The following is a 17,347-nucleotide window of genomic DNA, read 5'->3' on the forward strand; positions in this document are numbered from 1 at the left end:
GCTGTTCTAAGCGCTGGGGAGGTTACAAGGTGACCAGGTTGTCCCACGGGGGGCTCACAGGCTTCATCCCCATTTGACAGATGAGGTAATAATAATAATAATAATAATAATAATAACAATAATAATAATAATAATAATGGCATTTGTTAAGCACTTCAGCGTGGCTCAGTGGAAAGAGCCCGGGCTTTGGAGTCAGAGGTCATGGGTTCAAATCCCGGCTCCACCAACTGTCAGCTGCGTGACTTTGGGCAAGTCACTTAACTTCTCTGGGCCTCAGTGACCTCATCTGTAAAATGGGGATTAAAACTGTGAGGCCCCCGTGGGACAACCCGATCATCATCATCATCATCATCAATCGTATTTATTGAGCGCTTACTGTGTGCAGAGCACTGTACTAAGCGCTTGGGAAGTACAAATTGGCAACATATAGAGACAGTCCCTACCCAACAGTGGGCTCACAGTCTAAACCTGATCACCATGTAACCTCCCCAGCGCTTAGGACAGTGCTTGGCACATAGTAAGCGCTTAATAAATGCCATTATTATTATCATCATCATCATCACTTACTATGTGCGAAGCACTGTTCCAAGCGCCGAGGGGGATGCAAGGTGATCAGGCTGTCCCACAGTCTGCACCCCCATTTTCCAGAGGAGGCTCAGAGAATCAATCAATCTTATTTATTGAGCGCTTACTATGTGCAGAGCACTGTACTAAGCGCTTGGGAAGTCCAAATTGGCAATATATAGAGACAGTCCCTACCCAACATTGGGCTCACAGTCTAAAAGGGGGGAAGTGAAGTGAAGTGACCGGCCCCAGGTCACACAGCAGACCAGTGGCGGAGGCGGGATTAGAACCCAGGCCCCGGGAAAGGGGCCGGGACCCCGGAGAGGAGGAGGAGGAGGAGGAGGAGGGGAGAGCGGAGGATGCCCCCTCCCACGGGGGAAGGGGGGTGTGTGTTTGGGGGGAGTGTCTCGCTTTGGGGAGGGGGCACCTGGGCGGGGAGACTCCCCGTGCCAGCCCGAGCAGGGCAGCGTCGAGAAACGCCAGGAGCCCCTCTTCTCCGGGGGCACAGAGGGCAGGAGAAACGCGACCCCCTTTCCGACGCCCCCCGGAAGCCCCCCAGGATTGCGGCCGAGGAGGGAAGCAGCGGCTGCGGCTCCGGACACCCCGACAGGTGCTTTTCTCTCACTCCCAGGAGGGGAGCCGGGGGGGGTGGGGAGGGGGTCTCTCCCTTTCCCCCCAACCCCTTCTCCCCCCTCCTCCCCCAGGTAATGCCTGCGCTTAGAACAGTGCTTTGCACCTAGTAAGCGCTTAATAAATGCCATTATTATTATTATTATTATTACTAATGACTGCCGACTTCACCCAGGAGGGGGAGGGCCCCGGGGAGGGCAGAGCGCCAGGCTAGGGAAGCAGCGTGGCTCAGTGGCAAAAGAGCCCGGGTTTGGGAGCCGGAGGTCGTGGGTTCTAATCCCGGCTCCGCCACTTGTCAGCTGTGGGACTTGGGGCCGGTCGCTTCGCTCCTCTGGGCCTCAGTTCCCTCATCTGTGTAATGGGGATTAAGACTGCGAGCCCCCCCGTGGGTCAACCTGATCTCCTTGTAACCTCCCCAGCGCTTAGAACAGTGCTTGGCACATAGTAAGCGCATAATGCCATCATTATCTGTTATTACTATTCTCTGGGCCTCAGTGACCTCACGGGGATTAAAACTGCGAGCCCCCCGTGGGACAGCCTGATCACCCTGTAACCTCCCAGTGCTTAGAACAGCGTTTGGCACATAGTAGGCGCTTAACCAATACCGTTATTATTATTATTATTCTCTGGGCCTCAGTGACCTCACGCGGATTAAAACTTTGAGCCCCCCGTGGGACAGCCTGGTCACCTTGTAACCTCCCCGGCGCTTACAGCAGTGCTTGACACATAGTAGGCGCTTAACCAATACCATTATTATTATTATTCTCTGGGTCTCAGTGACCTCACGGGGATTAAAACTTTGAGCCCCCCGTGGGACAGCCTGGTCACCTTGTAACCTCCCCAGCGCTTAGAACAGTGCTTGGCACACAGTAGGCGCTTATCCAATACCATTATTATTTATTATTATTATTCACTTGGCCTCAGTGACCTCACGGGGATTAAAACTGCGAGCCCCCCGTGGGACAATCTGATCACCCTGTAACCTCCCAGCGCTTAGAACAGCGTTTGGCACATAGTAGGCGCTTTACCAATACCATTATTATTATTACTCTCTGGGCCTCAGTGACCTCACGGGGAGTAAAACTTTGTGCCCCCCGTGGGACAGCCTGGTGACCTTGTAACCTCCCCAGCGCTTAGAGCAGTGGTTGGCACATAGTAGGCGCTTAACCAATGCTATTATTATTATTATTATTCTCTGGGCCTCAGTGACCTCACGGGGATTAAAACTTTGAGCCCCCCGTGGGATAGCCTGGTCAGCTTGTAACCTCCCCAGCGCCTACAGCAGCGCTTGGCACATAGTGGGCACTTAACCAATACCATTATTATTATTATTATTCTCTGGGCCTGTCAGCTGTGTGACTTTGGGCAAGTCACTTAGCTTCTCTGTGCCTCAGTTACCTCATCTGTAAAATGGGGATTAAAGCCGTGAGCCCTCCATGGGACAAGGTGATCACTTTGTAACCTCCCCAGCGCTTAGAACAGTGCTTTGCACATAGTAAGTGCCTAACAAATACCATCATCATCATCATTATTCTCTGGGCCTCAGTGACCTCACGGGGATTAAGACTTTGAGCCCCCCGTGGGACATCTTGGTCACCTTGTAACCTCCCCAGCGCTTAGAGCAGTGCTTGGCATGTAATAATAATAATAATGGCATTTATTAAGCACTTACTATGTGCAAAGCACTGTTCTAAGCGCTGCTTACTATAGTGGGCGCTTAACCAATACCATTATTATTGTTATTCTCTGGGCCTCAGTGACCTCACGGGGATTAAAACTTTGAGCCCCCCGTGGGACAGCCTGGTCACCTTGTAACCTCCCCGGCGCTTAGAGCAGTGCTTGGCACATAGTAGGCGCTTATCCAATACCATTATTATTTTTTATTATTATTCACTGGGCCTCAGTGACCTCACGGGGATTAAAACTGCGAGCCCCCCGTGGGACAACCTGATCACCCTGTAACCTCCCAGCGCCTAGAACAGCGTTTGGCACATAGTAGGCGCTTAACCAATACCATTATTATTATTACTCTCTGGGCCTCAGTGACCTCACGGGGATTAAAACTTTGAGCCCCCCGTGGGACAGCCTGGTCACCTTGTAACCTCCCCAGCGTTTACAGCAGTGCTTGGCACATAGTGGGCGCTTAAACAATACCATCATTCTTATTATTCTCTGGGCCACAGTGACCTCACGGGGATTAAAATTTTGAGCCCCCCGTGGGACAGCCTGGTCACCTTGTAATCTCCCCGGCGCTTAGAGCAGTGCTTGGGACATAATAGGCGCCTAACCAATACCATCATTATTATTATTCTCTGGGCCTCAGCGACCACACGGGGATTACAACTTTGAGCCCCCCGTGGGACAGCCTGGTCACCTTGTAACCTCCCCGGGGCTTAGAGCAGTCTTCTAGACTGTGAGCCCGCTGTTGGGTAGGGACTGTCTCTATGTGTTGCCGACTTGTACTTCCCAAGCGCTTGGTACAGTGCTCTGCACACAGTAAGCGCTCAATAAATACGATTGATTGCTTGGCACATAATAGGCGCCTAACCAATACCATCATTATTATTATTTTCTGGGCCTCAGTGACCTCACGGGGATTACAACTTTGAGCCCCCCGTGGGACAGCCTGGTCACCTTGTAACCTCCCCGGCGCTTAGAGCAGTGCTTGGCACATAATAGGCGCCTAACCAATACCATCATTATTATTATTTTCTGGGCCTCAGTGACCTCACGGGGATTAAAACTGCGAACCTCCCGTGGACAACCTGGTCACCTTGTAACCTCCCCGGCGCTTAGAGCAGCGCTTGGCACATAATAGGCACCTAACCAATACCATGATTATTATTATTTTCTAGGCCTCAGTGACCTCACGGGGATTAAAACTGCGAACCCCCCGTGGGACAACCTGGTCACCTTGTAACCTCCCCTGCGCTTACAGCAGCGCTTGGCACAAAATAGGCGCCTAACCAATACCATCATTATTATTACTTTCTGGGCCTCAGTGACCACACGGGGATTAAATCTTTGAACCCCCCGTGGGACAGCCTGGTCACCTTGTAATCTCCCCGGCGCTTAGAGCAGCGCTTGGCACATAGTAGGCGTTTAACCAATACCATCATTATTATTACTTTCTGGGCCTCAGTGACCACACGGGGATTAAATCTTTGAACCCCCCGTGGGACAGCCTGGTCACCTTGTAATCTCCCCGGCGCTTAGAGCAGCGCTTGGCACATAATAGGCGCCTAACCAACACCATCATTATTATTATTTTCTGGGCCTCAGTGACCTCACGGGGATTAAAACTGCGAACCTCCCGTGGGACAACCTGGTCACCTTGTAACCTCCCCTGCGCTTAGAGCAGCGCTTGGCACAAAATAGGCGCCTAACCAATACCATCATTATTATTATTTTCTGGGCCACAGTGACCTCACGGGGATTACAACTTTGAGCCCCCCGTGGGACAGCCCGGTCACCTTGTAGGTAACCTCCGCGGCGCTTAGAGCAGCGCTTGGCACATAATAGGCGCCTAACCAATACCATCATTATTATTATTTTCTGGGTCTCAGTGACCACACGCGGATGACAACTTTGAGCCCCCCGTGGGACACTCTGATCACCCTGTAACCTCCCCGGCGCTTAGAGCAGCGCTTGGCACATAGTAGGCGCTTAACCAATACCATCATCGTTATTATTCTCTGGGCCACAGTGACCTCACGGGGATTACAACTTTGAGCCCCCCGTGGGACAGCCCGGTCACCTTGTAGGTAACCTCCGCGGCGCTTAGAGCAGCGCCCGGCACATAGTCGGCGCTTAACCGATCCCATCCTGTCTCGCCGTCGACCCCCGGCCCACGTCCTCCCCCGGGCCTGGAATGCCCCCATTCCCTCTGCCCCTCCGCCAAGCTAGCTCTCTTCCTCCCTTCAAGGCCCTGCTGAGAGCTCACCTCCTCCAGGAGGCCTTCCCACACTGAGCCCCCTCCTTCCTCTCCCCCTCGCCCCCCTCTCCACCCCCCCATCTTACCTCCTTCCCGTCCCCACAGCGCCTGTATATATGTTTGTACATATTTATCACTCTATTTATCTATTTATTTTTACTTGTACATATCTATTCTATTTATTTTATTTTGTCACTACGTTTGGTTTTGTTGTCCGTCTCCCCCTTTTAGACTGTGAGCCCACTGTTGGGTAGGGACCGTCTATGTTGCCGACTTGTCCTTCCCAAGCGCTTAGTCCAGTGCTCTGCACACAGTAAGCGCTCCAGAAATACGATTGATGATGATGATGATCATCATTATTATTGTTGTTGTTATTAAAGGAGACCTCCCCAGGTCCGGAGCCATGTCCCCCGGGGCGTCGTCGTCGTCGTCGTCGTCTTTGTCTTTGCCGGCGGCCCCTCTGCTGGTGGTGCTGCTGACCCTGGGGGGGGGGTCCCCAGGCCCGGGGGTCCCCGGGGGACGGCGCCCGGACGTGGGCCCGGTTCCCGCGGCGCCCCTCCCCGGAGGAGCAGCGGGCCCCGCAGGGCACCTTCCCCGCCGGGTTCCGCTGGGCGGTGGGCACGGCCGCCTACCAGACGGAGGGCGGCTGGCGGCGGCACGGGAAGGCCCCGTCCGTGTGGGACGCCTTCACCCACCGGGCCTCCCGGGAGCGGCCCCGGCCGCCCACGGGGGACGTGTCCGGCGACGGGTCCCACCACGTGGCCCGGGACGTCGAGGCCCTGCGGGCCCTGGGCGTCACCCACTACCGCTTCTCCATCTCGTGGGCCCGGGTCCTGCCCCGGGGCGGGGGGCCCAACCGGCGGGGCCTCCGCTACTACCGGCGCCTGCTGCGGAGGCTGGGCGAGCTGGGCGTGGAGCCCGTGGTCACCCTCAACCACTGGGACCTGCCCGCCGGCCTGCAGGAGGCCCACGGCGGCTGGGCCAGCCGGGCCGTGGGGGACATGTTCCGCGACTACGCCGAGCTCTGCTTCCGACACTTCGGGGCCCGGGTCAAGTACTGGATCACGCTGGACAACCCCTACGTGGTGGCCTGGCACGGCTACGCCACCGGGAGGCTGGCCCCCGGCGTCCGAGGGGGACGCCGCCTCGGCTACCGGGTGGCCCACAACCTGCTGCTGGTAAGCCCAGGGGACCCGGACCCGACGGGGGGGGGGGAGGGACGAGGGACGAATCCCGCTCCCGCTTAACCGGAGGGGGGGCTGGGAGGACGGGAGACCCTCCCCCCCACCTCGTGGGCGTTGGGGTGGAGGGTGGCAGTCACGGCAGAGGAGGAGAAGGGCGTCCAAATGGGTCTGGGGAATCAGGGGGTCCCTCATGGGCCTTTGGGTGGAGGGGGGCAGTCATGGCAGAGGAGGAGAAGGGCATCCAAATGGGTCTGGGAAGATAGGGGACCCCCTCATGGGCATTTGGGTGGAGGGGGGCAGTCATGGCAGAGGAGGAGAAGGGCACCCAAATGGGTCTGGGAAGACAGGGGACCCCCTCACGGGCATTGGGGTGGAGGGGGGCAGTCACGGGAAAGGAGGAGAAGGGCACCCAAATGAGTCTGGGAAATCAGGAGACACCCTCATGGGCATTGGGGTGGAGGGGGGCAGTCACGGGAAAGGAGGAGAAGGGCACCCAAGTGAGTCTGGGAAATCAGGAGACACCCTCATGGGCATTGGGGTGGAGGGGGGCAGTCACGGGAAAGGAGGAGAAGGGCACCCAAGTGAGTCTGGGAAATCAGGAGACCCCCTCATGGGCATTTGCGTGGAGGGTGGCAGTCATGGCAGAGGAGGAGAAGGGCACCCAAATGAGTCTGGGGAATCAGGAGACCCCCTCATGGGTATTGGGGTAGAGGGGGGCAGTCACGGGAAAGGAGAAGAAGGGCACCCAAATGGGTCTGGGGAATCAGGGGACCCCCCTCATGGGCATTGGGGTGGTGCGGGGCAGTCACGGGAAAGGAGGAGAAGGGCAGCCAAATGAGTCTGGGAAATCAGGAGACACACTCATGGGCATTGGGGTGGAGGGGAGCAGTCACGGGAAAGGAGGAGAAGGGCACCCAAATGAGTCTGGGAAATCAGGGGACCCCCCTCATGGGCATTGGGGTGGAGGGGGTTAGTCACGGGAAAGGAGGAGAAGGGCACCCAAATGGGTCTGGGAAGACACGGGACCCCCCTGACGGGCATTGGGGTGGAGGGGGGAAGTCACGGGAAAGGAGGAGAAGGACACCCAAATGAGTCTGGGAAATCAGGAGACCCCCTCATGGGTATTGGGGTGGAGGGGAGCAGTCACGGGAAAGGAGGAGAAGGGCACCCAAATGAGTCTGGGAAATCAGGAGACACACTCATGGGCATTGGGGTGGAGGGGGGGCAGTCACGGGAAAGGAGGAGAAGGGCACCCAAATGAGTCTGGGAAGTCAGGGGACCCCTCATGGGCATTTGGGTGGAGGGTGGCAGTCATGGTAGAGGAGGAGAAGGGCACCCAAATGGGTCTCGGAAGACAGGGGACCCCCTCATGGGCATTGGGGTGGAGGGGGGCAGTCACGGGAAAGGAGGAGAAGGGCACCCCTCTCTTGTGGGCAGAGGACGGGTCTGCTGATTCCGCCGGGTCGACCTCACCCGGGCGCATAGTACAGTGCCCTACGCATGGTAAGCGCTTCATAAATACCATCGATGAATTGGAAAGAGAGGGGGTGCCCCCAGGAGATCCGGGTGTATGGTGTCAATCACAGGAAAGATGGGGAGGGGACACGTCTGCTAATTTTGCTGGATCGTGCTCACCCGAGCAGGGCTCTGTACCTAGGAGGGGCTCAAGAAATGCAATTGATTGATTGATTGCACCTGGCCCCAGCGTGGGTCTCCGGAACACAGCCGGAGGTTGGGGGAAGCGATGAAGCCTGGGGCCAGGGGAGCACGTGGAGGGAACAGGCTGGATCCAGGGAGGAAAGGCCCGGCTTTTTTTTTTTTCTTTTGGAATCGTGTCCTCAGAGAAAAGAGTTTGAGAGGAGCATTCTGGAGGTGTAAGTGATTCCTTTGGAGGCAGCTGAGAAGAGAGTGTAGCGGCTACGAGGTGATGCCCCCCAGACTTTGCTGGGGTAGTTATTTCCCCGTATGGGTTGATGTATGCGATGGAGGTTGAACCTGTTAAAATGCTTGTCCGTATGTGTATGTGCAGTGATGAAAACTTTAGGAATCTGGCTTAAATATGTGCCCAATATCAAATCTGTAAATATACATAACGGACACAAAGCCAACTTGTCAGTACTCGGAGTGGTTAAATGTTTTTTTGTTTGTTTGTTTTCTGAGAGGAAACAGGATTTTGTCTTTCCCATGAAAACGCTTTTGGAGTCAGTTTGAGCAAAATAGGCACGTGATGCTGACATATGTAGTATGTACTTTGTTTTCATTACGTTATGAGTGATCCTGCATAAATATACGCAGTTGCGGGGCACTCAGCCTTGAGTTTGGGTAAATTGGCCCTGGCGAAGTGCTTAATGCAATTTTTTTCCGTGTTTTTCTCCGAATGTATTGACCCACTTTGAAGCTTGTAGGTTTGTGGGAAGAGTGTATAATTCGTAGTCAGACCAATTAGACGGCTGTGCATTTTGTAGGAATAGTCGTTTCAAAATAAAACATATCTTATTCACTGGGGAGGTTTAAAGATGAACTCTGGATGTGATTTCCACCATACTATGCAAATAAAACCACTAAGTTCTAAATTTGAAAAAAAAAGGCTGACTGATTTTAGAAATGTGAAGAAAGGGTGTCAAGCTTGTTTTGAGTGGTCTAGCAGACTGTGGGCTGAATAATTTATGTATTCCACATCAGTATCATAGAGATGATCAGTTTTAGAGTGGAGGAGGCTATGGTTTTTAGAAGTTAGAGTACAGCCTCAGTTTTAATGTAGGACAGATGGCCATATTTTCATAACAATTTCAGTGCTTATTCCAGTTGCAAACTGGGGAATTAGTATGCCCATGTAATCAGATATTCAGTTGTGCTTTCCAAGTTTCCAATATCCAAAAAGTGTAGTCCTCTGGTGTACTCATTAACCTTCCTGATCATTAACCCACCTAAGGAGCCTTTTAACATAGAAGTAGTGACTAAACAACCACTTGCTATTTTTCTTCACTGAAATATGCAGTGGACTTCGAAACAAAAAATAAAATGGTTGGTAAAACGGCGCTGCAAACAAAATGTTAATTTCTGTAAAATATTAACCTGTGGCATATTAATGATAACAACAATAGAAACACCAGTTTAGTAGAGACTTCAGGGTCATGAAGTTCAAACCTCTTTCAGGGGCAGAACAAGTTGAAACCCTCTAACCCGGTTAGTCTAAAGCCTTGTTGACTCAGAAATTTCCATCCATTTGCAAACTTTTCTTTGAACCCATCCAGCTATCTGTGTGTCAGCCAACCACAACTTTCCCCTCTTAAAAGTTTTGCGCATTACAAAGGTACAATAACAGGACTGTCTGCTTTTAGCAGGTGCCCTATCTGTTTGCTTTTTTTTAACCAATTAATTTTTTTAACCACTTAATCAGTGCTCTCATTTCTCTAGGCTCTGTCATTTTAACGGTTTATTAAAGTACTGAGTGTACTGAGCGCCCAGTGAGAGCAAAAGCATTGAATGGGTCGCCTCTCTAGGTCTTACAGTCAGTCACTGTTTGAGAGGCCGCAGGGTCGTCTTTTCAGCCTGTGTATGTTTGAATTGTCAGAGTGGGTGTTTGCGGCCTGAAACAGGGCAGGTTTGGGGACTTTCTCAGTGTCTGTCTTCCCTGTTAGGTTAGAAGCTCCTCGAAGGCAGGGACCTGGCCTACTATCTCTTTTGTACTCTCCCAAGCACCCAGTATAGTGCTCTGCTCATAGTAGGTGCTCCATAAATATTGCTTTGACCGAGAGAGCCAGGGGATGGTTTTGAGGATCAGGAGTTCATTTATACCCCACCACATCACTCGGTAACCAAGTTTGAGTGAAGGAGTGTCTTGGATCCAGGAAGGAGACTGGCAGTAGGAATATAACTTTTGGGAGTTTCCTGGCCCCGTGTGGCTCACACGAGCCCACTGGGATTTCACTAGCCCTCACGGCTACCTTGAGCTTTGGGTGATTGTTTCTTTGGCATTGGGCTTAATCTGGTTCTGTGGACTAGTTAAGTTCTGTGCTTAACTGCTGACTAAAGGCTGTGCTGGCAAGTCAGTTGAGCCTCCAAACTCATATTTCTTGATTGAGTGTAAGTTTCCCAAGGGCAGGGATCATGTCTGCTAATTCTTTTGAACTCTCCCAAGTACTTAGCACAGTGCTCTGCACACTGGCTCTCTGTGAATACTTTTGATTGACCGGAGTGGTTTAATTTAGTTCAGTTCCCTGAGCTAGTATCAATATTCCCCCAAAAGCCCACATTCCCACGAAATTTTAAGCAAATAAAATGTTGAACGGAACCTAAGTATATCCTATCTTTTAGAAGTGCCCTGATTTCTCTAGGACTTTGCTAAGCTCTGTTTGTCATTTTAACTGTTTGTTATCGTGCCTGATTTTTATCCTATCGCTTCAGATAACTTAGTTTTTAAAATATTCGCTGAAGGGGAGGCTACACCTTCCCTAGGATTTGACATTTCATCACTTTTTAAATCTTGTGCCCATCTCAGCTCTGCATAGTGTAAAATGAAATCGCCTTTACCTTGTTTTTCCTACCCAGTAGTGGTAGTAGAAGCAGCTTGGTGTAGTGGAAAGAGCATGGATCTGGGTTCGAATGCTGACTCTGCCTCCTGCCATTTGCCTGGCCTTAGGCAAGTCACTGTTCTTCTGTTTCCTTATCTGCAAAATGGAGATTCATTGCATAGTCTTCCTCCTACTGGATCTGTGTCTGGCCTGAGATTATCTTGTATCTAACCCAGTGTGTTGCTTGGCACTGTGAGAGCTTAAGCAATACCACAATCACTATTATTAATAGTATTTATTGAATGGCTGTTGAATGAGGTACACTGTAATAATGCTTGGGAGATTCAGCAGAAACCAAAGACGTATTCCTTGTCCATGAAGTAATTATCCTTCTACTGGCCCCCTAATAGCCATTCAAGAACAATAATAATAACAATAATAATTGTGGTATTTATTAAGCATTTACTGTGTGCCAGGCACTGTACTAAGCACTGGATCGGATACAAGCAAATCGGGTTAGACCCTGTCCCGTGTGGACCTCACAGTCTGTCCCCATTTTACAGATGAGGTAAAGTTCAAGGCCCCAAACCTGAACCAGTGCACTATAAGAACAGTGCTTGACACATAGTATGTGCATAACAAATACCATTATTATTATTATTATTATTGTATGAATCCTCTCCTCACAATCAAACAGTGGCACTTATTGAGTACTTCCTGTGTGCAGAGCACTGTAATAAGTGCTTGGGAAATGCAGTAGAGCTGATCCCTGCCCTTAAGGATCTTACAATCTCCCTGGGGGAGACAGACTTGAAAATAAATGGATCAGTCCATAAATGCTGTGGGGGTGGTGTATCAAATTGTTTATGGAGCACAGACCCAAATGCCTAGGCACTGCTTTAGGGTAGGCACTACTCAAGTACTCCAAATGTTTTAACCTTTTTTGGCCAATACATAGTATGCTTTTTGAATTAATATTCTGCTTGCCATCCCTTTTGACACTCAGATGTTTTCATCTGTTAGTGGTTGGTTTCCCCATTGAATATTTATTGATGCTTTTAAAAATTATTATTTTAATAGTATTAAGCACTTACTATGTTCCAGGCACTGTACTAAGCACTGGGGTAAATTCAAGATAATTAGGTGGACCCAGCCCATCCCACATAGGGCTCACAGTCTTAATCCCCATCCCCATTAATCCCCATTTCACAATCTTAATCTTATCTGAGGCACAGATAAATTAAGTGACTTGCCCACCGGTCATACAGCAGACATGTGGCAGAATCATAATGAGAACCCAGGTCCTCTGAATATTTGGCCTGTACTCTTTCCACTAGACCGCACTGAACTTCTAACTACAAAACCTCACTTTTTTCCCTAGTTAATTTCCCTGCTATATTTAACCATTTGTTCAGTTTTTAAGATCAGTCCAAAACCTAGTCTGGACAGTGCTCTGTACACAGTAAGTGCTCAATAAATACAATTAAATGAAAATACTGACACCCTTCACCAACTTGGTTACTTGAAGTTTGTTAGGTGATGTACTGTATTTTGTATAAATGACCCAGATTGGACTTCATATTTTCTATTATCATCCAATCAATTCAATCCATAGTATTTTTTGAGTTATTTACTATGTGGGCAGATCACTCTACTAAACATTAGGGAGAGTACAGTAGTTAATAAGCATGATCCCTGCTTCCAGGAGCTGAGCTTATAGTGAAGTGGTCTCAGAGAGTACCCTGTGGAATTCAGGTGTAGCAGTTAATTGATTGCTGTGGCAGCTGACAATTGTGATTACTGTGAAATGAAGGACTAAGGCATAAAGGTGTCAAGGGGTCTGGGGAATCCAATGAGCAGAAAAAAATGAAACAACCACTTGTAAACAGCTAAACATGATTTAGTAAAATGATAGTCCTTGAATGACTGAGAAAAGAATGGGTATTTTCCTCTTGCTGACTTGTATTGGTTTCATTGGTTACTGCATTTGGTCCGCCCAAGGCACCCCAGAAGTGAGCCTGAATCAGTTGGAGTCATTCAGAGCCTTAACCAGCAGTTGGAACCAATAACAGATGATGCCAGGGGGAATCTACCATCTTTAGTGCCCACCAGGCTGACAAAGCTGGCAGCTGCCACTCTGTTTTTGTAATGTCTTTTGTATAGCTGAGTCACCCATTCACCTTAATTAGTTATTGGTATTTTCATGTTCTGGTGTGATGCAAGGGGATGCCACAGAGACCCTTTCCTGGGAGACCATCTGAGGGTTGGGAAAGGGGCCACCGGGCAAGTTCTCCCTGGGCATCTGCAGCACCATTTTTGCCCTTGCCCGGGAACTGACTTCGGAGCAGAGCCCACGCAGGCTTGTAGGGATTTCTGAGGTTGGGACCCACTGGGGGCTGAGCCGAGCCCAGTGGCTGTTGCCGGCCTCCTGAAGATGCCGTCGGCATTCATTCAATCATTCATTCATTCAATCGTATTTATTGAGCGCTTACTGCGTGCAGAGCACTGGACAAAGCGCTTGGGAGGTACAAGTTGGCAACATATAGAGACGGTCCCTACCCAACAGTGGGCTCACAGTCTAAAAGGGGGAGACAGAGAACAAAACAAAACATATTAACAGAATAAAATAAATAGAATCAATATGTACAAGTAAAATAGAGTTATAAATACGTACAAACATATATACATATATATAGGTGTCCGTTATATTGTTGAATTGTACTCTCCCAAGCCCTTAGAACAGTGCTCTGGGCACAGTAAACGCTCAATAACTTTTCATTCATTCACTCATTCATTCAATCGTATTTACTGAGCACTTACTGTGTGCAGAGCACTGTACTAAGTGCTTGGGAAGTACAAGTTGGCAACATATAGAGACGGTCCCTACCCAACAGTGGGCTCACAGTCTAGAAGGAGGAGACGGACAACAAAATTCCTACCTGACATCTCAGGGACACCACCTCAGGTGAGTCCAGCCCCTTGTCTAGGGGCAGGCCCACAAGATCCACGAGAAGTAGTGGGGCCTAGTGGAGAGATCTCGGGCCTGGGTGTCAGAAGGACCTGGATTCTAATCCCAGCTCCGCCACTTGTCTGCTGTGTGATCTTGGCCAAGTTATTTCAATTCACGGGGCCTCAGTTACCTCATCTGTAAAATGGGAATTAAGACCCTGAGCCCCATGTGAGACTTGGATTGGGTCCAACCTGATTAGCTTGTATCTACCCAGAGCTTAGTAGAGTGCCCGGAACAGAGGGTGTGATTAACAAATACGCGCCCCCCCCCCCCCCCCCCAAATAAATAAAATAAAAAATACCGCAAAGAGGAAGGTGGGATTGCTGTGGTGACCCATCTCTGTCCCACCACTCTAAGGGGGAGCCCTGGAGTTAGAAGGGGTTTGAGATTTCCCCCCAGAGAGTCTAAGGGGGCAGATCCCCTGAATGGAGTGTCCCTTAGCAGCACTGCAGGCAACTACCCCTTCCCACCCCAGTTATAGCCCCTCAACAGATGGCTATTGCTTCAGCTGACCTGCTCATTCCCAGGTCCCTGCAGCAGGTCCTCCCTGGGGGGTCCAAACGTCATTAAGTTGGAGGAAGCAGCATTGATTTTATTGAGGTGAATTTACCCAGTAGAGAGACTGTGCTATAAGGCAAGTGACTTAATCTGATTTATTTAATGCTGTTCCCTAAAGTGAGTTATGAAAATCACTTTCAGCTCCTCTGAAAGATGTGAGGTTCCAAAAAGCAAACAAGTACGGCTTGCTTGTGGTTCAGTCTGTGGTAGAGACACCACTACAGGAAGACTATTCAGAGTTTAAAGGGTTACCTTACATGACCCCCAATATCAGGGCTAATTTTGGGTAAGAGCTCATGGGATCTTTGATTTTTATGCCTTTTTTTTTTATGAGAACCAGCAGTTATCTTACCTGTTGTTGGTAAAAGGAGGCTGCATCATCTCTTTTTACAACTGAAGCTCCGTGGTGGATGTGTGTGGAGGGGCAGGGGAAGGATTATTTTATTGGCCACCAGATTTAAAAAACAATTCTTGTCTCACTTACAGCCCTAAGCAATCCAACAGAGCTTAATTTTCACCCTGTTTAATACATTGTAGATAGAAAATTATACTTTCAGTCCCTATGTAGTTGCTGAATCCATCAGTTTTTATTAGTGGGAAGGGAATGTGTATGTTGTATTATGTTGTATTCTCTCAAGTGCTTAGTACAATGCTCTGCACACAGTAAGCACTCAAATATGATTGATTAATAGCTGAAATTGATGGTGATAAAATCTGAAAATTGTAGAGTGGAAATGTTAAGCCTACGGACTGTTTTCTGTAGAAATCAATCAGTAATATTTATTTGAGTGTCTACTCTGTATAGAGCACTATACTAAATATTTGGGAGAGTACAGTAGAGCACGCAATCCCCGCCTACAAGGAATGTACAACCTAGCAAGGAAGACAGACATAAAAGAATTGACCAGTGGGAGGAAGTGATACTCAGAGTATGTAAAATGATGTTTTCAAAAAGGAAGACAAGAAAGCTGTGAGTGAAAAAGTGAACTTCAGCAATGAGGAGTTTTCTCAAGGGGTGGAACAATTTAAGTGAAACTGAATGGACAAATCAAGATCATTGCTGATTCTTTTCTGACCTTTTGTGGGCTCCTCTACCCACCTGGTACCTTTTACCTCCGGAAAGAGCATGGGTCAAGAAGACAGGTTCAGGTTTCTGCTCTGCCACTTACCTCCTCTGTGCTTTTGGGCTAGTGGTTTTTCTTTTCTGTCGAGAAAAGCACTTACGTACATAGCCATCATGTATTTATTTATGGCAAGGTTTGTCTCCCCCATCTAGACTGTAATCTTGTTATGGGCGGGAAATGGGAGCAGCATGGCATAGTCTATAGAGGATGGGCCTGGGAGTCGGAAGATCATGGGTTCTAATCCTGGCTCTGTCACTTTTCTGCTGTGTGGCCTTGGGCAAGTCACTTCACTTCTCTGTCCCTCAGTTACCTCATCCGTAAAATGGGGATTGAGACTGTGAATCCCACATGGGACAGGGACTGTGTCCAACCCAATTTGCTTGTATCTGCCTCGGTGCTTAGTACAGTGCCTGGTATATAGTAAGCACTTAACAAATGCAATAATAATAATGACTTATAATTCATCCTCTTGATGTTTAAACCAGGATCTCTAGACAAACCCCAGATGACATCCCAGAGCAGATGGTTCTCCATTTGTACGCACACACACAAAACCAAAAAAACCTCACCGGGAAATCAGTAATGGGCTGTTTCCTCACAAAAGACTGCAGTTTTAGGGTTTGGAATCAGGGAAGGGGAGTTCTACCACCAATAGCACGTGTGGCGGAATTGATTTTTCCAGTAATGGTGGAGGATTTCCAGGGGGTGGATTTGCACTGCTCTGGGCCATGTACACACTGCTTCCTGCTCCATGTGTGGCCAACAGCACATGTTATGAGGCAGCTAGTTGGAGTACCAGGTGTGGATGGGTTGCTGCTGCTATCCCCTCACCCATTTATTTGGTAAGCAGTTGTTGAGATCCCCTAAAATGCTTTATCGACATCATCACACCCTCCTCTGAATGAGCACTTCAGATAATACAATTCTGAAAGCGCTGAAACTGTTAGATTTCTCCAAAGTGGGAAATATCACGCCCTGCTTTGATCCCTGTAGCTCTTTTAGAATTTGCTGGAGGCTCCAAAGAAATATTGTCACTCCTGGAAGAAATTCAGGAAATAGTGAATAGAGTGGGGGTGGTTGGAGTGCAGAATAGAGCAAAACTATAATATTTTTGGGTTGTAAGATGAAGTCAACCTATCATTAGATATGTTACTTTCAAGAACTCTGAGAGCTCTTTATAATCATGATGGAGTTTTAGGATCTTTACAGTATATGTGCTATGTCAGAATTGGTCTCAAAGGCCCAAGGAACTTAAGAAACAGATGCTAAAGTGAGGCTGCAGAGTGTTCCACGCCATTACATCTGCAGTAGGCATTACTTTACGGTTGTTTCCAGAGCAATTCAATCAGTCAAAAAGAACTGTATAACAAAGAATAGCTTTTGAAAAACGTGGGTGGAATTTGTTGGTCTGTTGATCTCACTGAATAGTCTCCTGGTTATCAGCTGGGATCCGGCATTGTTGGAGATTTTGTTTAAATGTGTCCTTAAAATGCTTCCTTGGTTCTCCCTCATTTTGGATTGCTCAATTTCAGTTGGTGGGTACAGTATGCTCACTGGCTATTTTTTAAGTAATATACGGTCTTGTATTCTCCTAGTATGTCCCACCCATTGAAGCTGGGTTATGTTCAGCATGACTTCAGTGCTAAAATACTGACTTCCAGGATTTTATTATATAGCTGTTTATAACAACAATAATAATAAGTGCAGCATTTAAGTGCTCACAGTGTACTGAGCACTGCACTAAGTGCTGGGGCAGATGCGAACCCGAGTCCCTGACCCCCATGAGGCAAACAGTCAAAAGGGGTGAGGTAGCAGGTATTGAACCTCCT

The 17,347-nt window shown here is 49.1% G+C and overlaps 1 protein-coding gene across 1 annotated transcript in view; it reads left to right on the plus strand.

The window, feature by feature from the left end:
* Positions 1-1,091: 1,091 nt before the first annotated feature.
* The window catches only part of KL (klotho), a 29,505-nt gene continuing 13,249 nt past the window's right edge, over positions 1,092-17,347 (plus strand). The window contains 3 exon segments of the mRNA XM_038761769.1: positions 1,092-1,174; positions 5,509-5,612; positions 5,614-6,306. Of these exon segments, the coding sequence (XP_038617697.1) occupies positions 5,532-5,612; positions 5,614-6,306 (774 nt within the window). The 5' untranslated portion in view covers positions 1,092-1,174; positions 5,509-5,531.

This window comes from Tachyglossus aculeatus, chromosome 20, assembly GCF_015852505.1.
Source record: "Tachyglossus aculeatus isolate mTacAcu1 chromosome 20, mTacAcu1.pri, whole genome shotgun sequence".
NCBI lineage: Eukaryota > Metazoa > Chordata > Mammalia > Monotremata > Tachyglossidae > Tachyglossus > Tachyglossus aculeatus.